Below are 17,205 nucleotides of genomic sequence, written 5' to 3' on the forward strand. Positions count from 1 at the left end.
TCTCTCTCTCTCTCTCTTTCACTTGTCACTGAAGCTTTTTAGTTCCGTCTTCAATCCAATCATCACTCTTTTTTTTCTTTTCTTTCTGCTTCGATCAATCAATTGTTTCCTTATCCACTCGGAATCAATTAACCAACCAATAATAATAATAATAATATTAATCAGTATACCGATCAGAGTTTAATTTCAACTCCTCCGCAAAATGAAACGTTGATCAGTAATAACTCACTCGGTAACTTCATAATAAGCTTATATTTCTATGATCCTCTACTTATCTTATGATTATTCACTGTTTCATCGTGCTGAACTGATCGCAAGGGCTCAGGTTTTTCAATTTCAGCTTGTTAGTTATTTTAGGGGTTTTGCTTATTTGAGATGTTTTATGAATTAGGTTTTTATCACTTGTTAGTTAATTACGTGAAATAGCGATATATTGTAGCTTTTGTTTATGATAATTGTGAGAATTTGAAGTGTTTGGTTCACTGTTTGATTGTTGATCTTACTTTTATCATGTAATAATATTATTACTACATAAGGTGCTGATTATGTATGCCAGCAGGTAGGTAAGGTCATCATCGGCATCTGTTTGAATGATCGTATAGTTATGTTATGTATATTCACTGTTCGATTGAGGTGAAGCGATCGCAAGGTTTTCAGTCTTTTGAATTTCAACTTGTTTCGATTAAATCGAGTTGAATTTTGGGGTTTTTACTGATTTGAGATGTTTTATGGATTATGTAATCATGGTGTTTTGATTAATTTCGTGAAATGGCGACAGATAACGCAGAGGATTTGAATAATTGAAGAATTTGTTTCACTGTTTGATTGTTGATAAAGTGATCTTGCTTTTAGGATATTATAATATTGTTATATAAGGTGCTGATTATGTGTACCAGCAGGAGATTTATAGTGAGCTGAAGCTTTTGTGGATTAGAATCTGAAGAAACAATGGCGTACAATCGAAGAGGGTCCAATCAGCCGCCACCTGGCAGGCTGCTGCGGACTCAAACAGCTGGTAATTTGGGTGGGGAGGCTATGATGGATAGTGAAGTGGTGCCTTCATCTCTAGTTGAAATTGCACCTATTCTTCGTGTTGCTAATGAAGTTGAACCTAGTAATCCAAGGGTTGCTTATCTTTGTAAGTCTGGTGTTTCTGTTTTGGTTTTTGGAGCTATTGGTTTAATTGCTTGTTATCATCGGTAATCCATATTTATTGTTTGCATAATTAGGTCGGTTCTATGCGTTTGAGAAAGCTCACAGACTCGATCCAACATCAAGTGGTCGTGGGGTTCGTCAATTCAAAACTGCCCTACTTCAACGCCTAGAAAGGGTATGCGTTTGTTTCAATGCAAATGACAGTATTTTATTATTAAAGTTTCATGTAACTACATTAATTGCTTTCTTTTACTTGTCATATGAACTGCAACTTTTTACTATATACAGGAAGATCAAACAACATTAGCAGGCCGAAAAAAGAGTGATGCTCGTGAAATGCAGAGCTTTTATCGAGATTATTATGGAAAATACATTAAAGCTTTGCAAAATGCTGATAAAGCTGACCGGTTATCATCTTTTCTTCTAGTCTTTTTGGCATCATTTTTTTTTTCATTTTCTGATACAAATTTGTCTTCAATATCAGTACACGTCTTACAAAAGCTTATCAAACAGCTGCTGTTCTGTTTGAGGTATTGAGGGCTGTCAATCTCCATGAAGCTGTTGAGGTGGCAGATGAGGTAAATGCTTGACCTTTTTTTCTTTTAAAAATCATTTAAATGTCTGTAAATTGATGAGTTATTAACAGACATGTTTTCATAGGATGTGGAAGTACACAAGAAGGTTGCTGAGAAGACAGAAATGTATGCTCCTTATAACATACTTCCACTTGATTCTGATAGTTCAAATCAAGCAATTATGCAATATCCAGAGGTTTGTTAAAGAACTTTTGCATGCCAGTTTTTCATATAGTGTGGTATTTTGACACTTTCACTTGTTTATATTTAGATACAAGCTTCAGTCTCAGCTCTTCGTAACACCAGAGGTTTACCTTGGCCAAAAGGTCACAAGAAGAAAGTGGATGAAGACATTTTGGATTGGCTACAAGCTATGTTTGGTTTTCAGGTATGCTGAGGTGGCATGATAACAAGTCAAACTGGATAATATCCGGTACAGTTGACCCGAAACACGTTTTTCCAAAAGTTTATAAGTGGTTGATGTGTCAAGTATGATTACAAAAATTGTACTGTTTTGATAATAATTTAGTTTTTGAGTCACTCTTAGGCATTAAAAGTTCACTTATGGGAGTTATCACCTGTTTCATTTTAACAAAATTTGTTGAAATTGCTACATCTAATAATATGTAAATTGCAGAAAGATAATGTTTCGAATCAAAGGGAGCACTTGATCTTGTTATTGGCAAATATTCATATTCGACAATTCCCAAAGCCTGGTCAACAACCTAAGGTATTATACTATTTTGTGCCGTAAAATAGTTCCTGTTGTTCATATATACACCTATTTGGACTAGTCTTAATGTGCGCATAAACATAAATCTTGGTGATGAAATTCTTGGATATTAATCTTTTGTAGTTGGATGACGGTGCTGTTGATGAAGTTATGAACAAAATGTTCAAAAATTATCAGAAGTGGTGCGAGTATTTGGGTCGCAAGCATAGTCTTTGGTGAGTGTCCTCCTTAAATTTGTATAAAATATTTTTGATGAAAAATGTAGTTGCAATGTATTGAGTCTGATAATTATCATTTACAGGTTCCCAAATATTCAAAAAGAAGTTCAACAAAGAAAACTGCTATATATGGGTTTGTATCTTCTCATATGGGGCGAAGCTGCAAACTTGAGATTTATGCCAGAATGCCTTTGCTATATCTATCACCATGTATGTATTATGACATATTTTCAACCCTTTCACTTATATTATAATGCGGGTTTTGAATAAATATATGCTTGCCAGATGGCATTTGAACTTTATGGTATGCTGGCTGGTAGCGTGAATTCTGTGACTGGTGAAAATGTTAAGCCTGCTTACGGGGGTGAAAAGGAGGCGTTTTTGAGGAAAGTTGTGACACCTATATATAACACAATTGCAAAGGTGTAGTTAATAAAACGGATATGTTTTGCAACTCTTTTTTGTATTTTTTTTTTCATAATTTGATTGTTGTTTTTTACAGGAAGCTCAAAAAAGCAAAGGAGGAAAGACAAAGCATTCTCAATGGAGAAATTATGACGATCTAAATGAGTACTTCTGGTATTATTCAAAGATTTGTGTTGTAATTTTAACAATATTATTGTTCTTGTAATCATATCTAATGCATTATGTATAAAATTGTAGGTCAGTTGACTGTTTCCGTATTGGATGGCCGATGCGTGCTGATGCTGATTTCTTTCACGTGCCTGAAGAACACAGAGATAATGACGTGAGTATTTTATGATTCTTCATTCCTACAAGTTCTCTACTTTTCGACTTTTTTGGGAATCTTCATGTTTGACTACATGCATATGTGAAGAAGCATTACATCCCATCAGCTTGATTGGTATTCACATATCGTAGTTACTAGTTAGCATATTGATATATGAAAATAGTTATCCAAATTTTGGAAATTTCAATATTATTTGCAAGTCAGAGACTCAGAGTGTTCATAGTACTCATTGTGTATGAGAATACATGTAACATTTAAATAGTTAATATGTTTGTTCTCTATTTTCAGGTTGAAAAACCTGCCACGAGGGGTCGTTGGGTCGGGAAGATTAATTTCGTTGAAATAGATTCATATTGGCATATATTTAGGAGTTTTGATAGGATGTGGAGCTTTTTCATCTTATGTTTACAGGTAATATTTTCTTTAGGGGTGTGCGTGGGTCGGTTTTGGGCTCAAACCGAACAGAAAACCGAAATTTCGGGTTTTGAGTTTTTCAAAATCATTCTGTTTCAGTTTTTCGGTTCAGAGTTTTGCCATTTGGGCTTGTAAATTTTTGGCCAAAAATAATTGTCCCAATATAATGAATTTGGGGTAATTTTTTTTGTTAATTAATAATTAATTGATTACTATCATTTGGGCTAATATATTTGGGTTACACTATTTATAAAGTTTTTATACAATACTTAACATCCATAATTTAAAAATGAAAATTCATATATTTGATTCGGTATTAAATACATGCAAAACTGAAATCGAACCGACAGTTCGGTTTTTACAAAAACATAAAATCTTCTTTCTAATTTTTTTAGCTTTGTTTTTTTGTTTATATTATTGTAAGTACTAACATTAACAGCTGACTCTAGGCAATGATTATCATAGCATGGAACGGATCTGGCAATCTAAGTTCCATCTTTGAGGGAAAAGTGTTCAAGCGAGTTTTGAGCATCTTCATTACAGCAGCTATTTTGAAACTCGCACAAGGTGAACATTTACTTTTGACTTTTGTTTGTCAAAGCTTAAATGTTAATAGTTTCCACCAATCCGATTACTGCTTCTTTTTCAGCTGTCATTGATCTTGTGATGATGTGGAAAGCAAGATTTAGCATGTCATTTCATGTCAAGCTTCGATATGTTTTGAAGGCTGTTTCAGCAGCAGTTTGGGTTATTGTTTTACCAGTAACATATTCTTATAGTTTGGATAATCCTTCTGGATTTGGAGAAACTATGAAAAATTGGTTTGGTAGTGGATCAGGTTCACCATCTTTGTTCATTTTGGCGATTGTTGTTTATTTGTCTCCAAACATGCTTTCTGCATTGTTGTTTCTGTTTCCGTTTGTCCGCCGGTATTTGGAGAGATCCGATTACAGAATTGTGCGGTTCATCATGTGGTGGTCACAGGTACATTGGTACATGAAACCTCTTAAGTCATTACATGCCAAAACTTTAATATATTTTTAGAATATTATAATTTTGTGATAGTAGTTTTCATCAGGGGTAATATGGGAAAAACACACTGTTCAAAAATAGTGTAATTTATTGCAATTTTTATTTGAAAATGCTTTCTTTGAGATTTGTGATAGTAGCTTCATCAAGGGTAGTATGGGAAAAACATAGATTTCAAGAAAAGTGTAACTTGTTACAAGTTTTTATTTTAAAATGCTCTCTCTGAGTTTTGTGATAATAGTTTTCATCAGGTGTAAAATGGGAAAAACATACCGATCAAGGAGCGTAGCCTATTTCAAGTTTTATTTAAGAACGCTCTCTTTGAGTTTTGTGATGGTAGTTTTCATTGGGGGTAAAATGGGAAAAACATACCGTTCATGAAAAGTGTAACTAATTACAAGTTATATATAAAAATGTGCTCTTTCAGTTTTGTGATAGCAGTTTTTATCAGGGGTAATATGGGAAAATTTGCAGAAATCTTCATATTAAGAAGTCTTTTTAAGGTTTTTGAATTGTCATTTAGAGTTTATTTTTGATAATTAATGAACATTTGCAGCTTCCACTGTACGTCGGGAGGGGAATGCACGAGGACCCACTTTCCCTAATTAAGTAAGACATTCTGTTAGAAACACATGTGTGTATCGATTAAATTAGTTATCTTTTGCTTTATGTGTAGCCATAAATGTTCTTTTCTAGGTACACATTCTTCTGGGTTGTCCTCATAGTAGCAAAGTTAGCTTTCAGTTACTACTTAGAGGTGTTATTTTTATTCTTTATCTTTTTTCTTGTAACAAATATTTGCATACCAAATCTTAACATAACAGTCATTACATCTAATATTGCAGATAAAGCCTCTAGTGGGTCCTACAAAAACAATAATGAGAATTCACATTACACGTTACCAATGGCATGAGTTCTTCCCCCAAGGTAATCAAGTTTAGTAGTTGTATTCAGTTATTTCTACCCATAAACACAAGTACATAAGTTACACCAAAAATGAAATTGATTTCACATTTTTATTTTGTTATTTCAGCTAGCAACAATCTTGGTGTTGTCATTGCAATCTGGGCTCCTATTATTCTTGTATGTGTTTTTTTATCTGATTTCTTTTTATTCTATATACCACATTTCATTCCCTTTAAGTTGGTTTGTAAGTTGGATTTCTTTCTTTGTTTTCTATAGGTGTATTTCATGGATACTCAAATTTGGTATGCCATTTTCTCCACAATATTTGGTGGCTTTTATGGTGCGTTTCGGCGTCTTGGAGAGGTTGGTTCTCTCCAGTATGATTTTTTTATTATAATTGTTACTATTACAAGAGTTAATTACACAGATGGTCCATGTGGTTTCAGCAAAGTAGCAGGTGTGGGTACTAACTTTGAAATGTGGTGTTTGGGGTTCGCGATTCTAATTTTGTAACCATTTTGGGTATTAAAGCCAACTTTAGTTAATTTCTGTAAAGTGTAGATAAAATGACCACAATACCCTTGAACATTTAAAAAACAGAGTATAAAAAGTAAAACTCATACGCTTTCCCTTTGTGTCAACACCTGTGCTTTACGCAACTACCAACCACTGAGTTTTACTGTTTACTTTTTTTGTTTTCTAATGTTCAAGGGTATTTGTCCAAGCTTTGCCATTGAAACCTGTTACTTTGCTGAATCCACAGGGCGCACCTGTGCATAGAACTCTCACTATTATTGTTATTGTTCTTATTATTTTTATAGCTATTATTGTTGCAGTGATTATTATTATTATTATTATTAATTTTATTCTCAAATATTTCTGTTTTTCAGATACGAACGCTGGAAATGTTGAGAAGCCGATTTGAGCAACTGCCAATTGCTTTTAATAGTTGCTTAATTCCAGCAGAAAGAAGCGAAAGGACTAAAAAGGGACTCAAGGCCACTCTATCAAGTAGATACAGTCCTAAGGTTTTAATATTATTATTGTCATTACTAACTACACAGTACAAAGTTTTGTCTCATTTTATTATAATTAATTATTCGGTTTATATCTATTTCAGGTCTCTGCTAAGAAAGAGGAAGCAGCAAGGTTCGCCCAGATGTGGAATAGAATAATCACAAGTTTCAGAGATGAAGATTTGATTACTAACAGGTGCTTGAAGATGATTTTATATTTTTACGCGCACATATCGTTAAAAAATGCACCATTGATTTTATTATGTACTGGTTTTTTTTATCTTTACCAGGGAAATGGACCTATTACTCATGCCATACTCTGCTGATCTGGATTTGGATCTCATTCAGTGGCCTCCTTTTTTACTTGCTAGCAAGGTTTCTTACATCCTGAATGATATTCTTTCTTGAATTTTACCTGTACATATATGTTGACTTTTTGATGATCAAACTTTAGCTTCCTATAGCATTGGATATGGCAAAAGATAGTACTGGAAGGGATTCTGAACTGAAAAAGAGGCTGGATTCAGACGCGTATATGGTCTACGCAGTTCGCGAATGCTATGCTTCATGCAGAAATATTATGAATTTCTTGGTTTCGGGTGATCGAGAGAAGGCGTATGCAATTTAATTTTTAATAATCTGAGTCGTTTCATAATTCATATATTTATATTATGTGAACAACTTTTTTTCAGTGTTTTGAGCGAGATATTTGATATAGTGGACAAACACATAGAGGAGAAAACTGTGTTATCCAAGCTTAATATGAGTGAACTTCCTAGCCTCACTGATCAGTTTGTTAAACTTATTGAGTTCTTGGTAAATATTATTTTCTTTCAAACCAATTTAATTGGCTTGTAAACTGAACAAACGATCGAACACAAACCTTAACCCTTAAACAGAGTTTTCTTGCTCGTTTTAAAACCAATTAAAAGTAACGAACATAAATGAATGCAAACGAACGATGTTCACGAACATTAATGAAATATTGTGTTCATGTTCATTCGTTTATTAAATAAATGAACATAAACGAACGGTTCACTGAACATCCGGTTTGTCTACAAGCCTACATTTTAAAGCAAGTAGTTTGACCTTTTAACACTTCTCAAACTAATTTCATGATTTTTGTTTCTTACAGATGAAGAATGAAGAAAGTGACAAGGATGATGTTGTGATTGTGTTACTTAACATGTTGGAGGTGGTGACACGAGACATAATAATAGACGAGTCAATTTCTAGGTACAATGAAATATGGATTAGTATTATTGATTTCTTAATTAACATTCTCTAATTGATTTCTTTTTGCTTCACACATACAGTTTGATGGAATCAACTCATGGTGGTGCTTATGGAAACGATGAAGCACCACTTGATAAACGATATAAATTCTTTGCAGTTCTTAATTTTCCCGTTACAATAGATGAAGAAGCTTGGAGAGAGAAAGTAAGTTCATGGTCTTTTGACTCCCAATCTTAATTTTATTATGACTATATTTTTTAAACTTGTTTTGAGTAGTTAAATCATGATTCTTTTTGTTTTTAGATAACAAGGCTTCATCTTTTGCTGACTGAAAAAGAATCTGCAATGGATGTGCCATCAAACATAGAAGCCAGAAGGCGTATATCTTTTTTCTCAAATTCATTGTTTATGGAAATGCCTGCAGCACCTAAAGTTAGAAACATGATATCGTTCTCGTAAGTTTGCATCATTTTTACACACTTCTTTAGGCTTGTAAACGAACACGAACATGAACAAAGCGTGTTGGTTCGTTTAACTTTAACCAAACAAATGATCGAACATGTACAATTGAACAAACGGGTTTTTTTTTGTGTTTGTTTATCTTCGTTCGTTAATAGTATAAACGAATGGTTCACGGACGAACATAACTGAACATAGATGAACAAACATAAATGAGCTAAAACTAGTTAAATTTAATGTGAAACACAATGTGTTGGGCTTAAAAGGTTATTAAAACCAGATTCAGTTGTAATGAACCCAAAAATTTTAAATGAATATATTAAGGAATGTAAACTAACGGATATAGATGACAAACATAAACGAATTTAATTGAAGGAACGTTCACGGACGTGAATGAATGTACGACACACGTGTTCATGTTTGTTCGTTTATTAAATAAATGAGAACATAAATGAATATTTCACCAAGCGGTTCACGGACTATTCATTAAACACCCGGTCTGTTTACAGGCCTACACTTTTTATGACATTTATTTAAAGAATAACATTTTATTTAAAAGTTTCATGTCCTGAATCATAGTTATTAAAAACCCTCGCCTCTAGCGCCCAGGCCCATTTTTCAAGCGAGTCTCAATAAATGCGCTTCTAGTTTATAGGCGAGCACTTCGGCATTATCTATGCCAAGAACATGAGAACATAAAAGCCGAGCAAAAGAACTGCAAGGGATGTTAGATAAAGGAGAAGTCAAAGGCATTATATTGATAGATTTTGTTATTCAAGTTTAGGAATTACATTTGAATCTTGACTAGTTTAGAACTTTTGGTACTAATTAGTAATTAGATACTATATAATAGCTTTTATTTATTTTATTTGAAGAACAGTATTATTTTTCATATATATAATATATTTTTAATTTTTTATTTAAGTGCAGTTATTTGATAACTATGGTCCTGATCATTTGTGGGCCCTAGATAGTGTGAGGATAATGTTGATATGGGCAGATAGTGCTGGTTTTATTGTAAATGATGGCATAGAAAACTTAACATCATTAAAAATCCATTTTAACACTTGATATTGATTTTTATATTACTTGTTAAGGGTTCTTACACCTTACTTCAATGAGGATGTCCTTTTCTCTATGGATGCTTTAGAAAAGCCAAATGAAGATGGGGTTTCCATCCTCTTTTACTTGCAGAAAATCTACCCTGGTCAGTTTGTTTTCATAGGTTTTTCCTTTTCTAAACATATATAACACAAATTATATACATATATGTGATATATAATGTATTATATAGACGAATGGGAAAATTTTCTTCAACGGGTGAAGTGCAAAAACGAAGATGAACTGAAAAATCTTCCAGGCTATGAAGATCATCTTCGACATTGGGCATCATATAGAGGTCAAACATTGACTAAAACCGGTGCGTGATTAATTTGTAATCAAGATGTTTATATTATTAACTTATTTTTATATTTTATAAACAATTCTATATTGTTTGTAAACTAGTACGCGGCATGATGTATTATCGACAAGCATTGGTACTTCAGGCTTTCCTTGACATGGCAAAAGATGATGGTATGCATATATACATATAGTATCACCCTTTTATTTAACTTTTTTGTGATATATAACATTAACATTTTATATAATCTATATTCTTGTTGCAGAGTTGATGAAAGGTTATAAGGCTGCTTCATCTAATACCGAAGAGTTACTAAACAACGATGATCGATCGTTAATGACACAATGTCACGCAGTGGTGGATATGAAGTTTTCATTTATTGTATCTTGCCAACAATATGGTATTCAAAAACGATCAGCTGATCCATGTGCTCATGATATTCTAAGGCTCATGACAACGTATGACTTGTAATATAGAGTGTTTGGTTTTGCGTGAAGTTTGTTATTGTATTCACTAAAATGCCCTCTTTTTTATTCATGAGCAGGTATCCTTCTCTTCGTGTTGCATATATTGATGAAGTTGAAGAAACTAGTGAAGACAAACTAAAAAAAGTGGTTGATCGTGTTTCTTATTATTCGGTTCTTGTGAAAGCTGTACCAAGGTCCAGTGACCCTGGCCCGGTTCAAAATGAAGATCAGGTACAACTTTCAGTTATATTGTAGAAACTCAATCAGTTCATATTCAAAGATTTATTTGGGTCGTGGGTCAAATGGGCGGAGTCCACTTTTATATTTATTAGAGTAATTAGTGTATCTGAAAAGAAATTATGAGGTAATAAAATCTAATGCATTTACTCAATAGATACAATATTAGGCCTCCATGTATATATGGAGCCTCAAGGAATGATAGATACAAGTGGTCCTAAGTTACTAACAACTCTATAGCAACCATAACAAACAATATACAAAAAGACTTATATCCTTGTACGTGTGTTCAAAGTATAAACTGTCTAGTATGCCCCATCAAGCTTCTGCATCTGTAAATATATCTTACGTACTTGTAATCATTCATTACTGAAACAAAGAATACCTAGTTGCCACCCGTGGTCGTAGGTCAGTTTAGACCGAACCTAAATCCCCGTGTTCGTTTATTGCTTTCATGCTCTGTTCATGTGAGTTTAATCCTAACAATGAACATGTTGGTGTAAAATGTATTTGGTAGTTATTCTTGTTATAGAAGAAATAAATTAACTATTTCTGAAGGTAAATGAACTATTATAAAGGTAACATGCATCATTCTTTGAAGTTGTAAACAGAGTATTATTTTTGACCGTTATTATTATTCTTGTAGAAAAGCATGTTAATAATACTTATACAATTTAATTGTCCAGGTTATATATCGTATAAAACTTCCCGGGCCTGCCAAATTGGGAGAGGGAAAGCCAGAAAACCAAAATCATGCAATAATTTTTACACGTGGGGAGGGCCTACAAACAATAGATATGAACCAGGTATATTTGTGTTTTACACCTTAAAGTTTATTAAATACAGTGTTTTAGTATGTTTATTGTGAAATCAACAGGATAACTACATGGAAGAAGCTTTTAAAATGAGGAATTTACTTCAAGAGTTTCTTGTCACGCATGGCGTGCGGACCCCAACCATATTAGGGCTTAGAGAGCATATATTCACTGGCAGGTACACCAACAACCCGTTTCTTTTTATTGTTTTTTCATTTTACATATAGTTTTCTAAGAATGGTGAAGATTATACAAGCGTCTAAGTTATCCTTTCTTAATTGTTTGAACATGTTTTTGCAATACTCCTCTTTGTGGTTAATAGCATTTCTTTGTATATGATTTCTGGTTTCAGTGTTTCTTCTCTTGCATGGTTCATGTCAAATCAGGAGACAAGTTTTGTAACCATTGGGCAAAGATTGTTGGCCAATCCGTTGAAGTAAGTTTTATGATATTGTCGTATTGTAAATATTCATCTATTATTATATGGTTTTGGCTCATGTCAGAGAGATTTTATCATCTTCCAGAATAATTAATTTATGTTTTCGTGTGTATTGGCGCTCTTTATATCATATGATTATCTTCTTTGCATCTTTAAAATAATGCTCAACACAGTTTTGCTATTAAAAAGAAAAAAAAATCTACAGGTAACGGTGTTTAAGATGATGGCTATTTGAATAGAAACATCAATATATAGTAGAAAACTGCATGAAGTGAAGCTTCTCATTATATATTGGCAAATTAACATATATTTTGTTTGTCTTTTTTTTTTGTTATCTCTGAACTCATTATCTTGTTCCTATACCCTTTGCTCATTCAGAGTCAGATTTCATTATGGGCATCCAGATGTGTTTGAAAGACTGTTTCATTTAACCAGAGGCGGTGTCAGCAAGGCTTCTAAAATTGTTAACCTGAGTGAGGATATATTTGCAGGCAAGTATTTGCTATGTGTATATCATAATTATCTCTATTGCTTGCTTGTCTTCTATTTACAATTTCAAATTCTCAGGTTTCAATTCCACATTACGCGGAGGAAACGTTACTCATCACGAATACATACAAGTCGGTAAAGGAAGAGATGTCGGTCTCAACCAAATCTCACTATTCGAGGCCAAAATTGCCAACGGTAACGGTGAACAAACAATGAGCCGTGACATATACCGACTTGGACACCGTTTCGACTTCTTCCGTATGCTTTCTTGCTACTTCACCACTGTTGGATTCTACTTCAACACACTCGTAAGATGTTTAAACATTTTCTTCCAAGTTTCAATTCTCAACACCTTTGACTTTTTGACCAACACTTCTTGTTTTACAACAGCTGACAGTGCTTATCGTATATGTCTTCCTCTACGGCCGACTTTATCTCGTCCTCAGTGGACTGGAACGAGAGCTGACCACAAACCGAGCAGTCGTTAACAACAAACCGCTTCAAGTTGCTCTCGCTTCACAATCCATTTTCCAAATCGGGTTTTTAATGGCATTACCAATGATGATGGAAATTGGTCTCGAACGTGGGTTTCATAAAGCGTTTACAGATTTTGTCCTCATGCAACTGCAACTAGCTTCTGTATTCTTCACATTTTCACTCGGGACAAAAACACATTATTATGGAAGAACTTTGCTTCACGGTGGTGCACAGTATCGAGCCACGGGCCGTGGGTTCGTCGTGTTTCACGCCAAGTTTGCTGATAATTACCGACTTTACTCGCGAAGTCACTTTGTTAAGGGGCTTGAACTTTTGATACTACTTGTTGTGTATGAAATATTTGGTCAATCTTATAGAGGTTCAATTGCATACATATTAATTACTGTATCAATGTGGTTTATGGTGGGATCATGGCTTTTTGCTCCCTTTCTGTTTAACCCCTCGGGTTTTGAGTGGCAAAAGATTGTTGATGATTGGACTGATTGGAGTAAGTGGATAAGTAATCGAGGTGGGATCGGTGTTGCCGTTGATAAAAGTTGGGAGTCGTGGTGGGAAAAAGAACAGGAGCATCTTATATCTTCTGGTGTACGTGGTACTATTACAGAGATTGTTTTGGCTCTTCGGTTTTTTATTTATCAGTTTGGACTTGTGTATCATCTTAGCTTAACCGAGAGCAAAAGTTTTCTGGTACGTTTCGTGTGTTGTACGGGTTTGACTTTTTGACTTTTAGATGTAATAATATTTGCCTTCTGGTTGCAGGTTTATGGAATTTCATGGCTTGTTATCATTGGTGCACTTCTTGTAATGAAGGTGCGTTACATTGGTTAGAGTAACATTAATATTTAGGTTCCTCTTGTTCATGTTCGTTTGTTAAGAAAATGAAGATTTCATGTTCGTTTATGTTTGTTCATTTCACGGTATAAATGAACAGTTCACGGATGTAGACGAACAAACATAATTGAACGTATGTGAACGAATATAATTAAGCTAAAACTAGTTAAAAGTAATCTGTATGGCTTAAAAAGTTGTAAAGCTAGACTAAATTATAGTGGGCCAAAAACTTTAAATGAATATAATTAACGAAAGTAAACTCACGATCTTAAACAAAGTAAACTCACGAACAAATACGAACATAAACGAATGTAAATGAACAAACTTTCACGAACATAGATGAACGAACGAGACATGTGTTTATGTTCGTTTGTTTATTAAGTTAACGAGCGTAAACATACTTCCCACCGAACGGTTCACGGACTGTTCACTGAATGTTGGTTTTGTCCTGCTGGCTTACTGAGGTTTCCCCCTCCATTGTAATCACAACTTTCAAATATTTATATTTATAAGTATCAGTATTAGTCTAGAATAGACTATTAAAAATCTTTAAAGATGATTTTCTTTTTTGGTGAGATTTATGGGCTCAATCCTAAAGTACAATATTTAATATAAATTCCATGACTCATAATTATATCTAATCAATTTGAGTTTTGCTGCTTGATTCCAGGTCATGTCATATTGGAGGAAAACACTAAGTGCTGATTTTCAGCTTTTTTTCAGATTAATTAATGGATTTATTGTCGTTGCTTTCGCCTCGACTTTAATAACATTAATTGCACTGCCACATATGACATTAAAGGATATAATCGTATGCATTCTCGCGTTCCTCCCGACCGGATGGGGACTACTTCTGGTGAGTCATCATTTGTCAACAACATTAGTTAATGTTGATATCAATGTTAACGAGTGTTATTTTATGTTTTTTTAGATTGCACAAGCTTTGAGGCCGTTTCTGAAGAAATCTGGAATGTGGTCATCGATCAGAACCTTGGCGCAATACTATGAAATAATTATGGGATTACTTTTGTTCACACCGGTTGCATTTCTTGCTTGGTTCCCATTTGTTTCAGAATTCCAAACGCGTATGTTGTTTAACCAGGCGTTTAGTAGAGGTCTGCAAATATCGCGTATTCTTGGTGGTGGACAAAAGAAAGACAAGTCTTCCAATAGCAAAGAGTGATGTTCTATCTCAGACCTCATGGTGTTTATACTTGATTATTATGTTGCCATGTGTATGTAAAATGCTTGGATACACATGTGAATAGTATGTAATTATAAATTTTTCTTCATAGTAATCTTAACTCTTTTAAGCTATCATAGCACAAAACACATCTTGAAATTTGAACGTTTTGCATTGCGATTCTCATCCAACAACCAAAACACATCTTGAAAGTTGAGACGTTTTGGACATGTTAGCTCTAGAAGCGTAACACCGACGCTTAAATATGTGTTAAGGTTTCCATGAATTGTGCAGTCGTAGACAAGTTACGAGCATCATCTCCTCTCTATCATCACAAAATCTTATTTAGATTTGAGAACCACTTTGAATTTTAAGAAGTTGAAAGAACTCAATGCAACAAAATTCTTTTTAAAACTTATTTTCCATATATTACATTACGTTCCACATTGAATTGACTTTTAACATAGGTGTAACTAACGTTTACATTAGAACAATTATTACACATTTTTAAATACATCGGACATCTTTTATCTTGGCTTTTAATTAATGATCAAGAGAAGACAGAGAGGCAAGCATGTGACTTGTTTAAATTATGTTTGGTGTTATTTAATAATACATTATAATATCATTAAAGCTGAGTAATGACAACCTTTGAGCATTTAAAGTATTTAACTTTATGAATGGCCTAAGTAGTTTTATTTGACCATACACGTACATGTGTGGTTGTGAGTTGATCAATTAGATTATTATGTCTTTTATTGTGTAAAGAGGGGGCACCTATGCACCAGGGCGCAGGACGACACACGGGTGGCTGTGAGTGGGCTCACCATTGGTTGACTCATGAGCGAAAAACAGTGACCCTTGGATCACGTTGTGGCTGTGAGTGGGATTTGAGGTATATAGCCGTTTCTCATTGATAAACGACTATTTCAGTAAAATAATTTAATCGTATTATTTTCAAACGCATTCAGTAAAATAAAATATCTTAAAAATAACTGAATCCACAAGTTACAGCTCTATATCTTAGAAGAATAATACTTTTTTCGTTTTCAGTTATTCTCTATTTTGGCGCAATGCAAGTTATAGAGACGGGTCCGGGTTAACATGGCGGGTGGGTTCACACATTGACTCGTTTATTTACATATACAAGTTAAATAAAATGCATTTTTATGTGATCCTGACTATTTTATATGCCTTAAGTTAAAAGTTAAAACATAATGTTGTTGTAGACATTTGTATTTAGAAGTAGAAAAGCCATCAAACAAAAGTACTAGCACATCTACACATAGACAACCAATAATAGATTTTATACCTTGTTGATATTAGTACTTGGCTAGTTTTTCATACAATACATTATTAGTGCAACCATTACATTTTTAAACATAAGCACTCTCCTATTTTATTCTGATGATGATAGATCAGCATATATTACATAAGTCAAGAACAACAAGACATGGTTGACCATATATAGATCAACTATATATCTGACCAAGTAATATTCAAATCTCCCCAGTTATCCTCTGATACACCCAAGGCCTCCCAAACAGCTTTAGAGCCATCAACAATGTTATTAGGACATGGTGGTTGATAGTCATGCTCCGCATCACAGCCCACCGTCGAGTCACACTCGTCTACAACCATGGCTCTTACGCTTCGTCCATTACCATTGATGGTAATATACTTATTACACCTACTACCTCCTTTGTACCATCCTGTTGATAGTGCTACTACCGGCGTGTCATCCGAGTGGTAACTGTTGTCACATTCGGATGGACCACCTCCATCACCTCCTTCTTCGAAACTGTTCAATGTTAAGGTCGCCTTTGTTCTAGCGGAAACTGGTGGTGAACATTTGTAGGTTGTGTAATACTTACCTTGGACACAACACTCCGAGTCATTTTCGGTGTTGCATTGTCCCGGTGGGGGTTTTCGTCCCCTTAGGCTGCCACTTGGCTTGCAGGTTTGAGCATCAGTATGTTGGGAGCATGCAACAAGAACCAACAATGCAACAAGGATTGCACTAATGCTAAAGATGTTCATATTTTGTTTTATTTAGTATCATGGAAAATGAGTAGTATATAATTATAGGTCTTGTCTTGTGGAAAAATGGCATGTGTGTGAATTGTGATGATGATTTTTCTACAACGTGTTCATTCATCCAGAGACATTAATTTGTGATTATGATATGATGACTTTTTTACAACGTATTCATTCATCCAGAAACTAGGACCATCTTTTCTGTAATTCTGCAACGCATTTATTTATTAACAGGGCCGGCTCAAGGGCCACTATAAACAAACTATGGTTTTAGGCCTCCACTTGAATAAGGCCCCCATTTTAAAAATATATAAA

General features: G+C 34.1%; 2 protein-coding genes across 2 annotated transcripts; one reads left to right on the forward strand and one right to left on the reverse strand.

Moving 5' to 3' along the window:
• Positions 1-14,970, forward strand: LOC143545074 (callose synthase 2-like). Its single transcript, XM_077037022.1, has 43 exons — positions 1-232; positions 900-1,138; positions 1,230-1,330; positions 1,444-1,562; positions 1,640-1,733; positions 1,816-1,926; positions 2,002-2,118; positions 2,368-2,460; positions 2,587-2,678; positions 2,765-2,891; positions 2,967-3,104; positions 3,184-3,260; positions 3,345-3,429; positions 3,721-3,843; positions 4,296-4,413; positions 4,496-4,830; positions 5,432-5,484; positions 5,572-5,632; positions 5,721-5,802; positions 5,909-5,958; positions 6,058-6,144; positions 6,672-6,809; positions 6,902-6,993; positions 7,088-7,172; positions 7,252-7,412; positions 7,490-7,613; positions 7,933-8,033; positions 8,114-8,237; positions 8,337-8,488; positions 9,590-9,699; positions 9,787-9,912; positions 9,999-10,067; positions 10,160-10,352; positions 10,439-10,592; positions 11,285-11,404; positions 11,476-11,591; positions 11,766-11,849; positions 12,231-12,343; positions 12,420-12,649; positions 12,732-13,526; positions 13,599-13,649; positions 14,341-14,526; positions 14,602-14,970. Exons 2-43 carry the CDS (start codon positions 949-951, stop codon positions 14,851-14,853), a joined length of 5,829 nt encoding a protein of 1,942 aa, XP_076893137.1. The 5' UTR covers positions 1-232; positions 900-948; the 3' UTR covers positions 14,854-14,970.
• A 1,359-nt stretch (positions 14,971-16,329) lies between these two features.
• Positions 16,330-16,893, reverse strand: LOC143545054 (kiwellin-1-like). Its single transcript, XM_077037004.1, has one exon. The coding sequence runs from the start codon at positions 16,891-16,893 to the stop codon at positions 16,330-16,332; it is 564 nt and encodes a 187-aa protein (XP_076893119.1).
• Between the last annotated feature and the right edge of the window lie 312 nt (positions 16,894-17,205).

Source organism: Bidens hawaiensis, unplaced genomic scaffold (genome assembly GCF_021521415.1).
Source record: "Bidens hawaiensis isolate Kalapana, Puna unplaced genomic scaffold, B.hawaiensis_p1.1 tig00013810_1, whole genome shotgun sequence".
NCBI classification, from domain to species: Eukaryota; Viridiplantae; Streptophyta; class Magnoliopsida; order Asterales; family Asteraceae; genus Bidens; species Bidens hawaiensis.

What these genes read in the sequence shown, in the direction of transcription:
- LOC143545074 (XM_077037022.1), top strand. Translation starts at nt 949, where the DNA reads ATGGCGTACAATCGAAGAGGGTCCAATCAGCCGCCACCTGGCAGGCTG. An exon ending in GGTCGCAAGCATAGTCTTTG is followed by an intron (nt 2,679 to 2,764) that starts GTGAGTGTCCTC and finishes TATCATTTACAG; the next exon opens with GTTCCCAAATATTCAAAAAG. An exon ending in TGACATGGCAAAAGATGATG is followed by an intron (nt 10,068 to 10,159) that starts GTATGCATATAT and finishes TTCTTGTTGCAG; the next exon opens with AGTTGATGAAAGGTTATAAG.
- LOC143545054 (XM_077037004.1), bottom strand. Translation starts at nt 16,893, where the DNA reads ATGAACATCTTTAGCATTAGTGCAATCCTTGTTGCATTGTTGGTTCTT.